General features: G+C 38.1%; 2 protein-coding genes across 6 annotated transcripts in view; one reads left to right on the forward strand and one right to left on the reverse strand.

The window, feature by feature from the left end:
* The window catches only part of col14a1a (collagen, type XIV, alpha 1a), a 150,482-nt gene extending 144,565 nt beyond the window's left edge, over positions 1-5,917 (forward strand). For 2 of the 3 annotated variants that reach the window (XM_037785871.1, XM_037785872.1), the window contains 2 exons: positions 62-217; positions 3,967-5,917. In XM_037785871.1, coding sequence (XP_037641799.1) covers positions 62-217; positions 3,967-3,995 — 185 coding nt within the window. In that variant the 3' untranslated portion in view covers positions 3,996-5,917. The remainder of the gene's footprint in view (positions 1-61; positions 218-3,966) is intronic. The other variant, XM_037785873.1, reaches the window with a different exon arrangement.
* The window catches only part of mrpl13 (mitochondrial ribosomal protein L13), a 26,494-nt gene continuing 5,726 nt past the window's right edge, over positions 1-20,768 (reverse strand). For 2 of the 3 annotated variants that reach the window (XM_037785883.1, XM_037785881.1), the window contains exons 3-8: positions 20,341-20,434; positions 19,163-19,223; positions 16,149-16,235; positions 14,313-14,434; positions 9,346-9,405; positions 2,321-2,578 (exon numbers count right to left, since the gene is read on the reverse strand). In XM_037785883.1, coding sequence (XP_037641811.1) covers positions 9,381-9,405; positions 14,313-14,434; positions 16,149-16,235; positions 19,163-19,223; positions 20,341-20,434 — 389 coding nt within the window. In that variant the 3' untranslated portion in view covers positions 2,321-2,578; positions 9,346-9,380. Of the gene's footprint in view, positions 195-2,320; positions 2,579-9,345; positions 9,406-14,312; positions 14,435-16,148; positions 16,236-19,162; positions 19,224-20,340; positions 20,435-20,768 lie in introns of those variants that run through there. The other variant, XM_037785882.1, reaches the window with a different exon arrangement.

The raw sequence follows: 20,768 nt of genomic DNA on the forward strand, positions 1-20,768 counted from the left end.
TTATTGATGACTGACTTAATGTATTCACCCATCTTTAACACAAACTATCCTCCATCCTCAGGCCTGCCAGGTGAAGGACGGACAGGCAGCCAGGGCCCCCCTGGTCGGCCTGGTAACCCGGGAACACCGGGGAGGTCGGGGAATCCAGGTACCACTGGAACAGCAGGCCCGCCAGGATACTGTGACCAGAACTCCTGTATGGGGTACAACGTCGGAGGTAAACATCATTCAGCTGCTATTTAAGCATTGCTAACACTTTACTTTAACTCCCCTTATTTAGCATTTATAAGCAGTATACATTCATTTAATAAATTATAAAAAAAAAACTATAATGTAGTTGTCAGCAGATATGAGGATATTTTAGGTGTTTGTTACAGCACAGTATTTTTAACAATTATAACTGCTCCTATGAGCATGCCTTCAGCATACTGTTGAAGGAATTTCTATACAGAAATGACCAAAAATGTGTTCTTGGTAATTTTGTCATAATTTTGATTTGTTTCGAAAATGGGCCATGACAGAAAAAGTTTAGTAACCACTGCTGTAGACATATGAACACAAAAGCATACATGTACACAGTAGGTCAGGTTCTTTCAATTGAAACAAAAATAACATTTTGACTGGAATATTTCACCAAAAGTAGTCAAAACCACAAATACTCAGACTTTTGCAACATTTGTTGCTCTTTATTTAGATTTATTTGTCCCGATTTGTTCTTTTGCAAATGAGCAATAACTTTATTCCATTATTTTACACATTGAAAAGACTTGTTCAGAGCAACCATCAGTGTTACTAGTATTAATTTAGACATATCTGTTTTATTGTTATATTTTTATTGACGTAAAAAGATGAGACAGTCTAACCCTTCTCAGTCTTTCCAACTAATAAACCATCTTTTACAAGTATAAAACACTGAAATATTGTTTTCACAGTGACAGCCGGCTGTGAGATAGTCATTGTTCTCATAAAGCTCTCAGAGAATTGGAGAGTGATCTGGCTTTTATGGTTGTTCCACTGTGAAGTCTGTACATTCATGTCCACACTGATGGATTAAGAGTTAACTGTGTCACTGACCTAAGCTATTTGTCTACATTGAGATATAATAAAATATGCTGTTAGACTCACATTCAGACACACACACACACACACACTGGACGTCTTTGAACATTCATAGTGATGAGGACCTTTATGGGTCCATTGTCTTGGCTAGCTAAGCAAGGATATTACACATTTAACAGCTTCTGATGGGTTGACTTAATGAAACATCATCTGCTAAAAGTAGCTGATGGATGAGACATTACTTCATCCATCAAAGATTTATTTTATAGATCCAGTCAAATGTTTTTTGTTTTATGACTTGGAAGAGTCTTGCCTGTTATTCTCAACCATGCGAGGATTAAATGTGGCCTCCCTGACCACTTGAAAGGAGAATACAGTATGTGGAGTAGTATTGTTCCTTTCACAGCTAGATTTTGTCCTTAAATTTGGTATTGTCTTTAAGACTTTTAAAGGGATAGATCAGTTTACTATTAGTTTTCCGACTTACCCAAACCCATGTTAAGGAATATAAGTAGTCATAAAGAAGTCATAGTATGGTATAACATAAAACATGTTGTGAAAATGTCATAGTGTGCTCTGGCCAAGCCTTTGGAAGAAAAAATAAAAAGTTATAGTACGGTATGTCGAAAAAATTTAAAAAAGTCATAATATAGTATGTAGAAAAACAGTCATAGTATAATATGTTGAAAAAATATTTAAAAAGTCATAGTAAAGTATGTAAAAAAAAAGTCATAGTATAATATGTCGAAAAAAGGGATAAAAACATCACAGTGTAGTATGTCATAAAAGTCATAGTATAGTGTGTCGAAAAAATAAAAAAGTCATAGCATAGTATGTTTAAAAGAAGTCAAAGTATAGTATGTCAAAAGTATAAAAAAATGTATAGTACTGTATGTCAAATGTTTTTTTAAAAAGTCATAGTATAGTATGTCGAAAAAAAAAAAATGCCATAGTATAGGTTGGCAAAATAAAATGTCATAGTATAGTATGTTGAAAAAAAGTCATAGTATAGTATGTCGAAAAAAGTCATAGTATATTATATCTTTAAAAGTCATAGTTTAGTATGTCAAATAAAGTCACAGTATAGTCCTTCGACAAAAATCATAAAAACTCGATAGTATACTATGTCGGAAAAATCATAAAAAAAGGAATAAAGTCATATATGATAAGTCGAAAAAAGTCAGTACAGTATATTCTTTTTTTTAGTGTTTGTTACCGCTTGGTACCGCTTGGTATTACAAACATGCATAAAACACACCAAAACTTTTGGAAATATTTTTATTCCATAACAATACAAACAACAACATTGTAGAATAACAGTATCCTTAAAAAGGAATGCCTATAATTAAACTGAAAGATACGTGTACAGCACTATGACGTCCATCTCAGCCGAGAAAGGAGAAATGTCTGGCAGCTTTGTTTCCGAGATGTCATGAAGACGAGCCAAGTCAGAGCCCTCGCTGCCGTTGATTGTGTCAGAGCCTTCTCCAATGCAACCCATGGGGGGCTCTGGCCAAGCCTTTGGAAGAAAAAATAAAAAAAGTTACAGTACAGTATGTCGAAAAAATTAAAAAAGTCACAATATAGTATGTCGAAAAAAGTCGTATTACAGTATGTTGTTAAAAGTGATAAAAATGTCAGTATAGTATGTCGAAAAAAGGTATAAAAAAGTCATAGTGTAGTATGTCATAAAAGTCACAGTATAGTGTCGAAAAAAATAAAAGTCATAGCATAGTATGTTGAAAAGAAGTCAAAGTATAGTATGTCAAAAAATAAAAAATAAATCATAGTATTGTTTGTCGAAAAAATAAAAAAGTCCTAGTATGTAGAAAAAAAGTCCTGGTGTAGTATGTCGAATAATTAAAAAAGTCATAGCATAGTATTTTGAAAAAAAGTCATAGAATAGTATGTCAAAACATAAAAAAAAAAATCATAGTATAGTATGTCGAAAAAATAGTCATAGTATAGAATGTCAAAGAAATAAAAAAGTCAGTATAGTTTGTTGAAAAATTAATTGTATAGTATGTTGAAAAAATAAAAAGTCATAGTATTGAATGTCGAAAAAAAAAGTCATTGTATAGTATGTCAAAAAAAAAGTCATAATATAGTATGTTGAAAAAAAGTCATAGTATAGTATGTCGAAAAAAAATTTGAAAAACATAATATAGTATGTTTAGTATGTTGAAAAAATAAAAAAGTCATAGTATAATATGTCGAAAAAATTTAAAAGTCATAGTATAGTATGTCGGAAAAAAAGTCATATGTCGAAAACAAATTGAAAAAAAATCATATAGTATGTTGAATGTTTGGAAAAAAAGTAACCATTAAATACCATCATATCATACGTCTTATTCCTCAAAATATAATTCACTTAAATTCATATTTTAGTGTAACTGTGCATGCTATGAATCAACGAATTGACCATCTTCAAATGAGAAATGTTGAATAATATGTAGTAAAATACTACAGTTATAGTGTGAAAATGGTTGTCCTCAGTGTTTGATTCAGTATTACTCAGAAGGCATGTTGTTTCTGGGTATACTCCTTGCACTCTGCACCCTTGCATTTCTGTGTTGGAAATCTTTATTCATACTTTCTGATGTACAGAAAGAGAAATAGAGATCTGACACATTTTTCCTCTTTCGAAACACACTATTTGAATGTCTTAACATTTATTTTAGCTAAATGTTTTGTAAGAACTCCTCAGGGTGTGTGTATTTTCTTCCTCTTAAAGAGAGAAGCAGATTCCAACACTAAACCACAACTGAACAGCTGTGGAAGTACTGTCAGTTTCGGAGGTTTAACTCTTTGGTTTCGTTGGGTTTTCCTCCTGATATGAGGTGTAACATCTTCTCTCTGTCAATGTTTCCCCTCCCTCTTTCTTTCTTTTCCTCTTTCTGACTGAAGTTCAACAGGACTATGGGAATGACTACTGAGGAGCATTCTCCAACCGTCCTCCTCTCCTCCCTCCACTCCTCCCTCTGTGCTCTGTACATAAGACTAAAAACTGAGGAAATTGATCCTTCAAGGCCTCCGTATTTCCTGGGATGGATAATTACTCCTGACCCCGGTGTTTAACCTCTAATCCCTGCAGCAGTGGTTTTTACATTTTTTCTCTTGCAACCAACACTTAGATGGCAACAAATCTAACAACCTGAACATTTTTATTCGCCCAATTAAAGTCAAAAAGAGATTTCAGTCAACTTTGCGTCCTCACTTTAGTCTGGTGTCGCTTTTTAGAAACCTTATTCGCACCAGATTTTCAGTCATTATGCACACAATGCTCTGTGATTCCAGTTCATGAATAGAAACTGGATTAATTTCTACCGTCAGTTAACTTTCTTGATAGAATTGGATCATTAAATCAGGCTGCTTCATCATTTGACAGTCTCGGAGACAAAAACAGATTAGCTTACCTTCCCGCAAGACCAAAACAAAACCCCGTTAACGCTGCTGCAATGATCACCACCACTGATCTCAGTGCCATCTGTCTACAAAAACTCATGCACACAATAGTTTTCTGCTGCAGCAGCCTCTGCTTCAAGCTCAAATCTCTTCGACGATAATCTCATCTTTCAAAGCCTGATGGATCGGCTAAATAGTGTTGAATTGCTTTGATGCCGATTGGCTGCATTCATTACTGAACAACCCCTCTATCTGCACATCTCATCTACTGTAAACTGGGCAAAACTTTAACCCCTAACATGGCCCAGATGTGATCTTTTTTATTTCTGGAAAAATGATCCGATCTGGGCAATACATAAAAGAAACCATGTTTTTCTTAAATTTCATTAACCCACTTCCTCATTAACCAAAACGTTTGGACTATCGTAGGACCCAAATCTGCCTGTGCAACTCCTATTGTTTTATAACCTTTTAATAGCACACTGCCTACTTATTGCTAATAAGTGATGGTGGTTCCAATCCCAAAGTCAGCCTTAACTTTGCTCCATGTTCCCCATGGTGGTGGTTTTACGTTAGCTGCGCTAAACATTAACTCAAACTGACTCTAAATATTCCCACCACCCCAGTCCAACCTCTGCCTCACGGCGGCTACCAGCCCTACAATCCGCCCTACAACCCTGCTGCAGGGGCTTACAACAACGTCCAAGGAGGTCAAGACGAGGAGGAGGACGAGGAGGAGGAGGAGGAGGAGGGAGAGGAAGAGCAGGACCCCTATTACCGTGGTTACCCCCCTCAGTACTACCCCCAACCGCCGTCACAACCGGCTCATGGCCCCCACGGTTACCGCTCGGGCCCCACCCACTCTGAGGACACGGAGTTGAGGTCGCCGGGCGTCGCCAGGAGGTTTTCACGTGACGTCGCCGTCGTGGAGGAGTGAGGACTTTAGAGGAAGGATGGACTCACCTAAAGTGCTTGAGCCCTGCACGCCACAACACACGCACTGATATTCACACATGGAAACAAATTCAAAGACTGATATGCACGCACACATCGTCCCCCATCTGAAACTGTGGTGAGAGCCCCCCACCCCCCTCCCTGTGTATCCAGTGGTTTTCTCCACCTGGTGAAACTATGTAAATAGCTCTGTGGACTCTTGTACGATATCTCTGTAAAAGGGGGGTCCGAAAAGTGCCTGATCTATGTTAGCATCGTCCAGTGGTAATGTAAAGGTAAGACCGGTTTCTTCCCATCTCACAGCTGATTTCAGGACTAAGCCCTTCTTTTTGTGTGAAGCTGCATGTCTCCTTTGAGCCAAACATTGAGTGTGTAACTGGACATGTGCATCTTGTTTTGGTCGTATGTAACTAGCTAGATTATTTCACAATTCAAAACGGAGGACGTTGAGCTGGCAACATTTGTACAGGCTACCTTTTTATAATGACGAATCACGATTCCCCGGCTTCCATGCTGTCTTTATTTCAGTGTGTAAAGGAATATTGAAATGTTTTCGAGGTGATTTTCTCCGTACAGTATTGTGTTGAGGTTGCTTCTTTTTACCAACTAATGTTGGAGTTAATCCCCCGAAATTGACTGTAGAAGCAGATGCATCAAATTTTAATTAAGATTAATATTACAATTACAAGGAACACAATGAAATATATTACTTCTTTAAATTGTAATTTATATTCAGAGAAAAATCTGGCTACCATCACATTATGTCCTGCAGTCTTTCCTTCTGTTGCTACAAAGATGGACCAGAGGCCTGTACTGCGAAGCAGGAGTTGGGGTCAGCGAGCCAACTTCAGGTTTAACCCTGGTTTTTCAGTCCTACGACAGTGGTTCGCTTCTTACTGAGGTAGATCGCCATGGTAACTTATGCTGAACATCTAACCTGCTCCGGAGCAGGTTATGTTCCAGATAAGAGATCAAGTCGTATAAAAGCACCGCCTGCTGACCAATCAAAGCTCGGTGCTCGAATCGTAAGATAATATTACATAAATACAAAGAAGTTTAAGTCATAATCCTGTGCAGTGATATTATAAGTCTGTTAATTTACACATTCACACAGTTGGCGATTTTTTTGCTTAGCTGTCCTTCCTGCATTTGTCAGTTTAAACTGTTACTTTTAGTCTGGATTATGTGTTTAACTTCTTGGTATTTGTCTACTATGATAGTTTGCTATTCGCTCTGCTGACAGTAGACATATCCATGTTTGTGATTGGTCAGATGCTGCAAACGTCCACCCCTTTTATGTGAACGCGCTCATATCCAGATGGAGAAACCCTGGGTTGGAGTTGATAACCACCGTCGTAGGATCGTGATCGCGGTTGTCAGGGTTAGTGAAGCCAGATAACGCAAAGATACTCTTGGTATGTTGAACTCGCTTCGAAGTACAGGCCTCTGGTCTGTTCTGAGTTTTAATACTCAGACTTAAAAAGACAAATCTGTGTTGTTTGTGTCTTGTGTTGCTGCCCCAGTTTGTTTTGTTTATTGTTCTTATGCAAAGTCGGGCCTGCTCACTGTGGAAGCCGTTTGCTCACTGGTTGACCTCTAACCTCTTACTGGAATGAGACCTGGATCCAGTTATTACTCAAAACAGTCAGCTGCCTCTCAGTGAAACCGATAAGGACTGAACCACAAGTGCAAACTTTACCCTTCCTGCACTGCAGTCTGAAAAAACAAGCACTAAAGTAACTAGAAGTTAAGCTGTGAGCTGGCCCTGGTCTGTTTGAGATTTAAACGCTCGAACTTTTACGGATTTAACAAGGAATGTCTCTCCACCACGCCCCTTAGTACAAGTTATTTATTTTATATTTTGTTTGCTTTTATAACCAATAAATCTGTAATGAGACTATAAACTTGTGTTTTAGGTCATTTGTTTAACTTTAATGATATTAAAAGGTCAAACTAAGTAGATTTTACAACATTTATGTAAAAACACTACTTGACAATAACAGGTTTATTAAATTAAACACATAAAAACAATTGATTTATACTTTAACAACACTCTGGACATTTCTAGGGATGCACCGATATCAGATATCGGGCCGATACTGACACAAATAGCTGGATCGGGTATCAGTGACAATATATTCTGTTCCATTCTATGTTTATATACTGTATACACTGGAGTTTTAATTCCTGTTTAAGTTTTGACCAATTTGTTGCTGCATTTGAAAGGTTTACACTTGACTTGTAATTCCAGGTAATTCTGATGATTTTTTACCAAGTTGCTGGGGTATGATTTATTACTTTAATGCAATTATGCAAATGTATATCTATGCATTTGTTACATTTCGTTTTAAAAAGTTAAGAAAGCAATGTTTAAGTCCAGCCTGAAGTTGCCTTACACATAAAAGAATGATACAGTCACTTCCACACAGTGAGGTATACAGCTTATTAATTAAACACTGGTATCGGATCGGTACTCGGTATCGGCCGGTATCCAAAGCCCAGGTATCGTATCGGCACTGAAAAAGTTGGATCGGTGCATCTCTAGACATTTCTAACACACTGACGAGACAAAAAGCTCAGGATTTCCTGAACAAAAGTTAAAGGTGCTAAATACGGGATTGGGAGCATTTTTATTGCCTCTCAACAGCTCTCAACATGGCGACAGTGAGCCAGTGGCTCACAGCTAACGTTGCTAACAACGCTAACACAGCGAAAGTGATGACAGATATAATGGCGGGTTCATATAGGACGCGGAAGTGCCGCACTAGGTTAATCGTTGCATGAGCCGAAGCCTTACTGTTCATGTGAGAAGCGCATTTCTCCACACTGCTCAACAAGCAATTCTGCGGTATTCTAAAGAACTCTCTCTCTCTCGCTCTCTCTCTGCGTGTCTGCTCCTCTCTTTCTGTTTAGATACAACTGACAAATATGTGGTATAAGTACATAATATAAAACCCATGATCACAAAGCAGTGACGCTAGGCTGTTTCTAATAAATATACTGGATGGATTTTGAAATGTGGTTGGGCGGACGGACTTGGAGGGAATCAGAAGAATGAAAACTCCGGGAGAAGATCAAGGAGAGAAGTCAAAAGCGTGCGTGGGATGCATACTTGATCATTTATCAGAATCAGATAATTTATATCCTATATAATATATCATTTGTAGAAGATTATCAATGTGTTTTCTTGCCAGATTATCTCGCAGCATGCAGAGAAAATAGACCCGGTACAGAAACTATCGCTGAAGATCGCGAACCAGCTGCGGAGCTCCGTGGCGCGGGGAGACATTACTCCTCTATATCTTTACATAACAAATAGTTGTTTGCTGCTATATTAATGCTCTGAATAATAAATGTAGCACCTTTAACATTTTCAACTGAAACCAAACTGATAGCGTGAATGTTGTAGTAACACATTAACTGGTTTCACTGTGAACCCACAAACTCTCAAAGGCTAGGATCAGCTCTAACAGATGTCATTCTTTATGGGCCAGATCGGATCATTCATGGTTGTATAATCACAGGAAAAACCCACAGAATCTGATTTTCTCTGATCAGAGCTGAGCCACATTTCAAGCTGTTTCTGGATAATTCAGGTCTGCTGTCGAGGGCAAAATGACAGACAGAGAGGTATATTGTGTATAAAGAAGCACAGAGTTTGTGTTGAGGATGTTGGCATCTAGGTTATGACTCGTAAAGTCCAGTCAATGCCAGTTTTGGATGTTATAAAAAGCCAGGGATTTACACACAAGCACAAAATCTGACTGTTTTAGTAACGATTCATCTGAACAGAGAAAATCAGTTTTACAAACGATAACATCGCGGAGCAAATCCTATAAAAGGCTTTGATTTTAAGCATCATAACTAGACATATAATGGAGGATGCTGTTGCTTTCAGTGTTGTGTTAAATGTGAAAAGAAAAACACCTTTTCAGCTTTGGTCACGTCAGGCAGCTGTGATTTCATTTCATCTTGTAGTCTTCAGGTCTGTGGAGAAAACACAACACAACACATTAGTATGGGGAGGGAATAGAACAGATTACAAGGAAAAACATGGAGAGAAAGTGTCAGATGAGAAACCGCGCAGATCTTATCGTGTTTTTTTTCTCTTTTCAAAATGAGACCAGACACTGAATCCTCGTTTTGTGTTTTTTTTCCCTTTAATTTTGAGCCGAGATTGCAGCAGACAGATACTATCAGGGCATGCTGTATTGGTTTTGATACAAAGTAGAAAAATGTTATCAATTGTAATAGCTCTGCCATCAACTACAGCAGTAAGTTTATGTTGTCGGTTTTCTGTCAGAGGGCCGTGTGTGTGTGTATGTGTGTGTGTGTGTGTGTGTGTGCTGCTCCAAGGTTTTCTGAGAGAATATTAACTATGTGTTTAATAAAGGGTAACAATTGAATCGCCCTCGATGACCTCAACACACACACATATATTTGATCAGTAAAATGAATAAGACATGAGTGTGAGTGAATATTAACTAGGCTAAGGCCCATCCCTTAAATAAACCCGGATTAGCTTGACCTTGGCGACCACACAGCGACAGGCCTGAGCACACGCACTGATTGGCGGAGGAGATTGGACCAGTAAACAATAAGAAGTGGCTCATTTATCACCGTGCGCACACACACTTTGACAGCAGTGCCGAACGTAATGCAGACATGCTGTACGTGTCTGTATGAGGCACGCACACAAACGCACAGAGGACAGTAACTGAATGGAAAACAGCCGCTGATTTACTTGATATATTAATACCAAATGTGGGTTATATGTTGTTCAAATGTGTTTGAAGTACCAGGTGGAGGGTTTACCACATCAGAATCATTGAAATGTGTCAGCATTGTAGTGAAGTACTGCTTGTATACTGTATTTAAAGGGTCAGTCCACCCATAGTACAACAAAACATCATCTCAATTGCCTCTTGCAGTAACTAGCCATGCAGATTTGGTTTTAGTTGTTCAGGTTTTGAGAGCTGCCACCTCAATACAATGGAGGTGAAAGAAATTTTGTGCTTCACAGCCCTGAATTATCACATTTATATAAATTCTACAGCAGCGTTGTTTCGAGAAACAATCTCAATGTCCCTGTTGTTCTGGATAATCAACAGAACCGGCTGTCCAGTCTTAATTTTAGGGCTGTGTATTGGCAATTATCTAGTGATACGATACGTTTCATGATACAGGGGTAACGATTCTATATATTGCCATTTTTTTTCAAATCTAATTTTAGGAAAACTGTCATAGTATACAGTATGTATCAAATCTGAGTAAAAAACAAAGTTACTATGTGAAATAGCTATTATGGGGACTAACATCATTACACATAAATGCAATTGGACTTATTGTATCCACAAGAGTCTCAGCTTTACAGTCATACCCAATGTATGTAATTCCAAGACTGTTTAGGGACCCCAGTATGCAGAACTATGCAAATAAATCATTTTTAGAATGGATGAAAATAACACGTGTACTGTATGCAAAAAAAAGTTTTTGCCCCAAACTGCATGGGATTATCATAAAGTGGGCATGTCTGTAAAGGGGAGACTCGTGGGTACCCATAGAACTCATTTTCATTTACATATCTTGAGGTCAGAGGTCAAGGGACCCCTTTGAAAATAGCCATGCCAGTTTTTCCTCGCCAAAATTTAACAAAAATTTGAAGCATTATTTAGCCACCTTTGCGACATGCAAGTATGACATGGTACAATGGATTCCTCAGGTTTTGTAGTTTCATATGATGCCACTACATTGACTCTTCTTTTAAAACTGAGCCCGCTACAACCTCCGAAAGACAGAATAGCGGCCGGGTCTACTGGCAGGCCGTCGGATGTTTAAGAGGTTAATTTAAAATCCATAGAGCGTTTTGGAGAATCGATACAGTATCGCAAAACATAATATTGCGATACTCATGTGCAACAATCATAAAATCACATTTCATGCACTACTGTCAGGATATAGTGACAGTTTTATAAAAAAAAACTTTTTATCATATGCAGCATACTGCAGCTTTAAACACAATGCAAAAATAACTCCACAAAATTGCATGTATATAACATTACAGACGACGTAAAGAAACGCGTAAAAGTTGCATGACTGTGTTTCACAGTAGTCTTGTTAACTGGGTAGTTGCTGTGTGAAATGGAAATATTTACAACATCCTTGAGAGTCAAAGTGTATTAACTGCAGTAACGGAGGTGCTACTGTATATTACGACTGTGATGCAGCTAAAAGTTGAGCCACAAGGTGTAAACCTTTTTTCTATTTACTACTTCATCTTCTTTTCAAGCTCACCAGCAGTCACAACCTCTGAGCAGTTAAAATAAAAAAACAAGCAGCGGACTAGAGTGTTGAGCCACTGCTCCTGAGGATGACGAGGACCAACCCTGACCTGGATAAAAGAGCTAGCGGACGGATGGCTGAAAGGATTGATGGACGTTAGCGCTGAGCAGGTGGAAGAGAGAATGCTCTGTGTTAACCTGTCAGAATGATGTTTACTACGGGTGAAGCCAGAGAAATGCAACAGGACGATATTATCATGATCAGAAAACCACGGGGTCACAATGTCAGTCTAATCTCTTTCTCCCGCCAGAAAATACTTTACTCAAAAAGCCATGAATATGATTATGCCAAATAACAGATGCTCTCTCACACCCCGCAGAGAAACCTTGTATGTCCAAACAGGGAGTGGAGGGAAAATAGCTGACTTTCCCCTATATTCAAATGTTTGCAAAACAACCAGGCTGGGGAAATCAACTGAACACAAATAATGAGCATAAGATAAAAGGTGTGTTATATTGAACTGCACTTCTGTGTTATGTTGTTTTGATAATAAAGCATAAAATACAATGGCCTTAATTTACAAAGCTCTTCAGGGAAGCTCACAAGGCACTCCAGTATGTAACCACCAAAGCACAACACAGAAAACGCTGCAAAACCTTTTATACACGGTAAATAAAAATGTCAACTTAGGGAAAAATTGGGGTCCTTTGACTCCTTTGTGCATCATGTCACATACTGACAACCACTCACACCATACAGCCACACGTGTATGTAGTTACAATGAATAATTTTGCATCTTATTTTTTCCCTGCATGATCGAAGTGACTGAAGTGGTCTGCAAGCTTTTCAATGGATCTATTTTTATACATATGTTGTGTAGTAAAACCATGAAAATAAAGCAGAACTGTGTAAAAGTATCTGCACTGTTCACTGCTGACGAGGTCTGAACAGGGCAAGGCAATATGCAAGTATTCAATCCCCCCTGTACTCATTAAAATAAAGACTGTACTGTGCTGGTTAATGGTCAGTGACACGCCTCCTTCTGCAGCTCTCCTCTAAAGTCAAGTGCACCATTTGGTTCGTCACCATCTGCTATCAGATTTTTAAACCTGCATTTCTTTTGAATGTGAAATACAAAAAAAATGTATGTGTTTATCTCAGACAGGTTTTCAATTTGGCATTTTAGATCAATATTTATGTTTACATATATAACAGCATGACTTACTGAAATATTCTAAATAGCCTAAGGGTATCCATCACCTCATGCTACTTTATGGCAACTACTGTATCACAAAAGGCAGCGTGGTTGGTGTACACAAAGAAAGTGTGAAGAAGTACAGATGGTACTCAGATCAACATCACCCCCTTCTGGCTGTTCCCCATCAGTACAAGACACAACAATCTGATTGTGTGTGTTTGTTTCTCATTATAGTGCAAAGGGTGAGAAGATGAAGAAATGACTCCCAAGTGAGGCACTTTGAAAAGGTCGTCAGGCAATTAAAAAAGTTATTGGAAGGTAGACGTTACGGGTTAGCATTACAATTTGTAACTTTATGTTTAGTTCAGTCAATTGAATACAAATAGTGAGAATGACCCTTATATATCAACGCGTAATACTCCACACAAACACGCACACCAAAATGTCTTTGAAAGGGAGACAACAATAAAGAGAATGAGTCAATGATCCCGTTAATCTGTGAAGGTTTTTGTATGCAATACAGTAGATACTATCTCCTCCCCTCTGTACTAGCTAGGGCTGTGAAGTTAAGTTAACGCAATAATAACGCATTAACGCAAATTTGTTTTAACGCCACTAATTTCTTTAACGCATTAACGCAACTTGCGATTTATAGGTTGTAGCGGGCTCAGTTTTAAAGCTAGAGTGAAGATACTGGCATCATATGAAACTAGAAAAAACGAAGGAATCCATTTGTACCAACATGTCATACTAGCTTGTCGCAAAGGAGGTTCAATAACGCTCCAAACTTACGGTAAATTTTGGCGCTAAAATGGGTTCTATGGGTACCCACGAGTCTCCCCTTTACAGACATGCCCACTTTATGATAATCACATGCAGTTTGGGGCAAGTCATAGTCAAGTCAGCACACTGACACACTGACAGCTGTTGTTGCCTGTTGTGCTGCAGTTTGACATGTTATGATTTGAGCATATTTTTTTGCCATATGCAGTACCTGTGAGGGTTTCTGGACAATATTTGTCATTGTTTTCTGTTTTAATTGCTTTATAATAATAAATATATAGGCTACACACATTTGCATAAAGTGGCATATTTGTCGACTCCCATGTTGATAACAGTATTAAATACTTGTCAAATCTCCCTTTAAGGTACATTTCAACAGATAAAAGATTTGTAATTAATCGCAACTGACTATGGACAATCGTGATTAATCGCGATTAACAGCCCTAGCATTAGCATTTATTTGCAATGACAACTATGTGTGCATTGTGTGTATAGATAGAAGGTGTCTGCATTTATGCTGGCATTAGTGTGTTTGGGAACAGTCTGTGTGTGTGTGTGTGTGTGTGTGTGTGTGTGTGTGTGTGTGTGTGTGTGTGTGTGTGTGTGTGTGTGTGCGTGTTTTTCTACATACGGTGTCCACAGCCTGGGGAAGGCGTCTATCTCCTCCTGCGGGTATTCGCTGAGCTTCCTGGGGATTTCTCTGGGCTGCGGCAGCTCCTCCGTCAGGTTGGCTAGGATGTCGTCTGGCAGCTCCTAGTGAGGGGTGGACAGAGGAGACGTTGAGATTAAAAATAACACGTGGGCAGGGAACAAGGAATTCAAAGAGAAAGGAAGGAGATGAGACAGGAAGAAGAATTGAAAGAAGGTGACATGAAAAAAAAAACGTGAGAATAAAGAAGAAGGAACCATTTCCACTTTCAAAAACACTCAAAACATTTTTACAGTGAGCTGCTCTGAATTCTAGAGGAGACTGCAGACATTCACAAGATGCAGGAAGCCCATCTGCTCGTAATTAGGGATGCATACTGCACAACATTTATTCTGATGGTGGATATCAAGTCAGGACCAAAATAAAAGACAGGTATCCGAGTTCCCTCACTCTAAATTCTGACACCAAACACCTCATGCATTAAATTACAAGTCAAAACTCAAAGGTCGGATTTTCTTCCAAAGCCTGGCATTAATGTTAGTGTTCTCTCGCAAAGATAAAAAATTACATCCAGTTAATATTTGGGCAGGCCGCCCAGGTCAATTAACGGCCTGTCGAGTACTTTTTTCGTTTCAATTCATTTCGGAAGCTGTGATGTGCGACGCTGGTGGTTCTCGCCAACATCCTTTTAAAACAAATCACAACTGAATGCTACCAAATGCCTGCAGATCACTGCACCAATGAAGCAATGCACGTTTTCTCCTTTTGAATCAAGGAGGAAGAGGAGACAGGTTGATGTACACTGATAACTAAATGGTAACATCTAAGTACTTAACTATCAGTTGCTTATTTACACAGATAGACGACATGGAGTGACATTAGCTTCATTTGGGGGTCGTGTTTATTGGGTTTTATCCGAGTCCAATCTTTTAGCTCCGTTTTTGGTCTCTACCAACTTCTTTTTTTTTCCACCGTCTTTTTTATTTCAGAAGAGTGAACAATAATCAGCAATCACCAGTGGGTTAACATACAAACATAAAAGTATCATCTCTACCAACTTCTGAGGGACATATCTGTCTCTTTAGCTGCTAAACGCTCCACTACATTCACCTGCTAGTCTCTATCTGCATCCGTCTGCTGTTTGGTGCTGAGCAGGTGGTCTACATTGAATTTCACTGAAAGCATCTGCCTGCTGCCACTGAAAACAACGTGGATGAGAGTGAACCAAGACAAAAAGCTGAAAAAGCACCGTACACCCGAGGCGAATCGAGTTGGGTGATCATTCTCTGTGGGTTTGTCACTGTGAGAGACCCCTTTCACATAAACATTTGACCTATTTAGTATGAAAATATTGACTAATAAAAGAGTTAAATGGAACGCAGCATCAATTCAACATATTCACATGGTGGTAGCTAAGTGTTGAAACAATCAAACGTGGGCAGAACAGTCTGTAATGATCCCCAAAAGAATCCAAACAAAGGGATGCAGCAACTGGTTTGAAGATTACATCCACATTGTGGTGAAGAAAAGGTGAAGAAAAGGACTAATACTCTGCTCCATAGGGGGCAACAATCATGTTTAACTACATATTCATTTTTAGAGTAAGTAATTGATATTAATTGTAAAGTTGACCTGGATGAAGGATGATTAAAACTGGTTCATTCTTTTGTGTCAGTATCTGCAAAATGATGCCAGTGCATCCCTCCTCATAATGTGCACTCTTTCTGATTATCCTTAATAAGCCTGGATGATTAAGGTGTAAAAGGGTGGCTATCTGAAGACTCATCAGCTCAGAGAGACACGGAGAACGGGACTTACGTCATCAGGAAAGAGGTGTAATCGCTGCATCATGGTGCGGCGCTGCAGATTCCTTGGCAGCATGCCGTAAACCGCTAGCTTCACAATCTGGTGAGAAGAAGAAGAACATTGAAAAGGTTGATATACAATAAACTCACCGGTGTCTATAGCAACAAAAAACACATTTTTCTCACATTTGCTTCCAAAATTCTGTTTCTCAATGTGAATTGGACTTGGAGGGAGTTACTGGACGGAGACATTGGACAGAAATATTGGAGCGAGATGTTGGACAGAGGCTGTGCTGACAAATTCATTCATCTGTCCAATTCTGTTTCTCCCTCTTCGCTCGCCAACCCTCTAAAATTTCATTTTAACTAAACCACCATCAGGACACACGTCTGTGGTCACCGGCTGGACTAAAACCTGCATCAGCAAAGAGCCAACAGCAGAGTAATGGCTCTCCTGGTTTTGTAAATTACAGATTGTAAACCTGTATCCAGGTTACAGTATTTGTATTAGCCTACACAAGCCACACGATGGAGAAAGTCTATGAACACTTTGTGTATGGCTCTCATTCTGCCGTTGCAGTTGACATGTTTAGTAATTCTGAACAGCGCTGTGTAATAACTACAGTTGATGTAATATCCGCCAATAACAATTTTTTCCGCTCTTAATGTAATAAAAGTCAATAATGCAATAACTTACCAATAATGTCATACAATTTCAGAACCAATAACAATGTATTACATTATTGACTGGGTTAAAAAACAACATTAAAAACATAATAATTGGAGCTCATAATGTGATAATATCACTATGTTTAAGTTTTATTTATCATCAAGTGTCAGACTTCCATAACCTATGTCCTGTAGCGTGATTTAAGGCCTGAAGGTAATACAATAATACAACTGGGCGCCAGACATACTATTAATTAGTCATTAGTATCTCAGGGGTGCAGTTTAGGCCGAACTTCTCCTTCTAACCCACGCTACAAAATAAAATTAAGATTGTAAAGATAATTCATAAAGAAGATAATAACCATACCAAATTAAATTCTTATTTCATTCATTTTCAAAACACTTTTGAACCAAAATTCAAGACAAAAGAAATCAATCTAATTGTTTAACAAAATTGTTTCTATCTCAAAACCATCTCTATACTGGAAGGTGTACTAAAGAGAGGGGGGTAGGGGGGTAAATATGTGCAGCATCAAGCATTAGAAGCCAAGAGAGTATGGACAGAAATATGTGTCACTAGAAACTGAATTTGAATCATTTATAATTGAATTTGTATCGTTCAACTTGAATAACTGCACTGAAAAACTGAATCCGAATGTCATAACTTGAAATTGAATTTATTAGTTTGGAAGTGAATGCCAATAAACTTGAAAATGAATGTAATTTTAGGAAATTGAATTCAGTTGCTCTGAAAATGTATTTGATTCAACTCTGTGTACTTCCACATTCATTTCTCACAATTCAAATTCAGTACTTGTAATTCAATTTCAGTTTACACATCCGGTTGTCGAGGAAGGAAGAGCAATTGAGTGCCGATTCACAGATCTCCCAGTCCGTGTAGCCTACGTTTTCATAGTTTGTTTATTGATTAAATCCTGAATCCAAAGTGGCAGAAAGGAAGGTCTGTCTCCTCCAAATCAGTTTTAATGCAATTATTCAAGTAGAGAAATTCCAATATACTGTAAATGATTCAAATTCAGTTTCTAGTGACACATATTCCCATAAGAGACTGTCACCAATTCTGTAAGAGGATCCAATAATATGATTCTCCAGGTTACGAGCAGTTCCAATCAAATATCACAGGAGCCGAAAGTTAAGAAAGAAACAACCAAACACACTCTTGGTGTTTAGCAGCAATTGTCGGCATAGAGTCTAACGCAGCTCAGGCATTATTCACTCCACTAAAAGTTTGCTATGACTTTAAAAAAGTTGAGAATCAAAATGGATTCAAGCTTCCTTGGCTTGTAGTTTAGATTTGGCTCAAACACTCCTCTCTAAATCCTGCCAGTCCTCCCTGCAATGTGTCTGACTTCTTCTCTCTCCAGGTGTCAGCAATCATCGCCCTCTCCTCTGCTGCGCCACGCCCACTCTCTCACAGCTGTCAGCAAACCCCTGCATGCACTAAAGGAGCAGACTGCAGTTTTTTGGCTGCCTGCTACAACCTTTACTGTTGCTGCTAAAAAAAAATTACCAATTCTGACCTCTGAATATTAGATTTAACTCTACGAGAGTCTAAAACTGAAGTAAATGATGTACTGATGCAAACACGTGTATGCACTTAAAAATAAACTACAGTGTCCATGTTCATCGTAATAAAGGAACAGGTCACCCAGTCAATTAATAGCTTTAATAGAGCTCTATAGCACACATAAATAGGTTATTATCAGGCTTTGGCTACACACAAAATACTCCTTAGCAGATCAATTTATTGTTGGTTTTGGTCTTTTCGTGGGATTTGTTGACAATAAGAAAAATACACACAATAACCAGACTAATCCTTCAGGCTCATGAGCCGTCATTTCTCTCTCTTGTGACAAAGCCTCCATATTTTGTAACACAGACCTCAACTGATTGTGGTGCATCAAGTACCGTATGTAGGTCACATCAAGTTCTGAATGTAACACAATGAAGAGCCCTTAACCCTGAAACCATGAATATGCAACACAACCGAATCCCCAGGAGTTATCCTTGAACTGACTTTCTTGTACCGAGTTTCAGAACGCACCATCACCAGTGTAAATCCACTGCTGTTTAATCCCCGTTCACTGCACTTCCACATTAATATGCACGAGCAGCACACATGAAGGAAGGGGATAAATGTCAAACCACGAAACACCTGCTCTTCACAGCATGTGGCAGACAAAATAAATGACACTAATCTCCCAGAATGGGGGCTAAATCATACATACAGTATAATAAAAAATTCATGCTGTGAGGAATGTGGTAGTGGTATATCTGAAATTTTAGAATTCTCTCTAAATAATAATATTAAAAAAATGGTTGATTGACGACACTTACAGCTTTTGGGTCTTTTTGGTGCAGCTGCATCGCTGTGAGCTGTTTGAATCCACCTGGATACCTTTAGAGAAAAAGACAAGCTCAGTCAGTCCTTGTTTCTACAAACATATATCAGATGATATGAGACTATTGAGCTGTAACACCCCTGAAAACTCTGGTTTACAGCTATTAGATATATATATGAAGATGAAAATATACATATACCAGACATGACAAAGAATATTAATCTTCTACTTAACACAACTGATGAATATATTAAAACACAGTTCTGTTTTTAATCTGCACTTTTAATCAAATTATTTTTCCCTTTTAAACAAAAGGAAATACATTAGCCACTTGTAGAAAATGTGAATACATTTTAACAAGGGATATTAGAGCATCTAATGCAGATCTGCCCCTTTAAAGTGCCGTATTATAAGCAAACCTTAGGGAAATACTAACCACCCCCAAACGCTAATGTACAAGCACTATGCAAAGGAAGATTCATAATTTATTCCAAATAATTTGTCACAAATCTGTGAGTCCAGAATAAAAATGCAACACAACTCACAACCACAAAAGCTTTACAGTATATATAGTCTTGTATTGTATAGACTAGAGTAGGGCTGCACAATTAATCGAATATTAATCTCGATCACGATTTTGGCTTCCCACAATTAAATGAACATGAGCGACTGTGATATTGATGTTTAAAATGCACGCTTTTTTTCATCTTTATGTTTATTGAGTAAAGTTAAAAACACACATTACAGTTATTACAAGATTTTTTCTTTTAAATTCTGAATGGAAAAATGCAATTTATTTATATTTCACTTCTAGGAGTTTATATTTCTAGAATTTTATTTTTAGTCTTATTTTGATGTATTTGTACATTACAACATGGAAGTGAAAGCAGAGCTCTGTTTATTTAAATGTTAAAGTGCAATAAAAAATATGTTGTCCCTAAAATCTATGAATATCCGTGATGAATAACCGTGATCTCAATACTGATCAAAAATAATCGTGATTATCATTTTGGTCATAATCGTGCAGCCCCAGTATAGAGTACGAATGTGACGTGCATTTCTTGAAACATTTTCTGAGTGGTTCATAGGTATTGAAGAACAAAGACAAACTTGAAACAGAGAAGAAAAAGAGACGGGGAAAGTGGAATATCATATGAGGTAGTATGCACTTACCCTGTGTGTGATGAGTAGACTTTCTGCTCCCATTTGTTTCCAGAGAAAGCTATGTGTTTGGTGTTTATGACTACTACATGGTCACCGCAGTCACCTGTGAAGATGTTCAGAAGATGTTTATTTTCAGGCTTACTGTTATGGTAAAAATGAATTATGAAAATACATAATATTTAAACAGAGAGTCAGACAGGTACAGACACAGCTGGTACGTAAATGATAATACCGAAAAACAGCAGTTAGTTTGCTAAACCAACAAAGAGTATTCTGAGAATGTCCCTTTATTGAGTATTAGTAATAACAGGAGCAAAAATAAAGTGTATCCTCTAACGCCATCATGTGGCCGTTCTGTGCCACTACAACCTTAAACTAAGGGTTGTTTGTGGTTTCATAATGGAAAAAGTAGAATAGTAGTTTATACAAAAGTTGTT

The sequence above is a fragment of the Sebastes umbrosus genome, chromosome 11 (genome assembly GCF_015220745.1).
Source record: "Sebastes umbrosus isolate fSebUmb1 chromosome 11, fSebUmb1.pri, whole genome shotgun sequence".
Taxonomy (NCBI): domain Eukaryota; kingdom Metazoa; phylum Chordata; class Actinopteri; order Perciformes; family Sebastidae; genus Sebastes; species Sebastes umbrosus.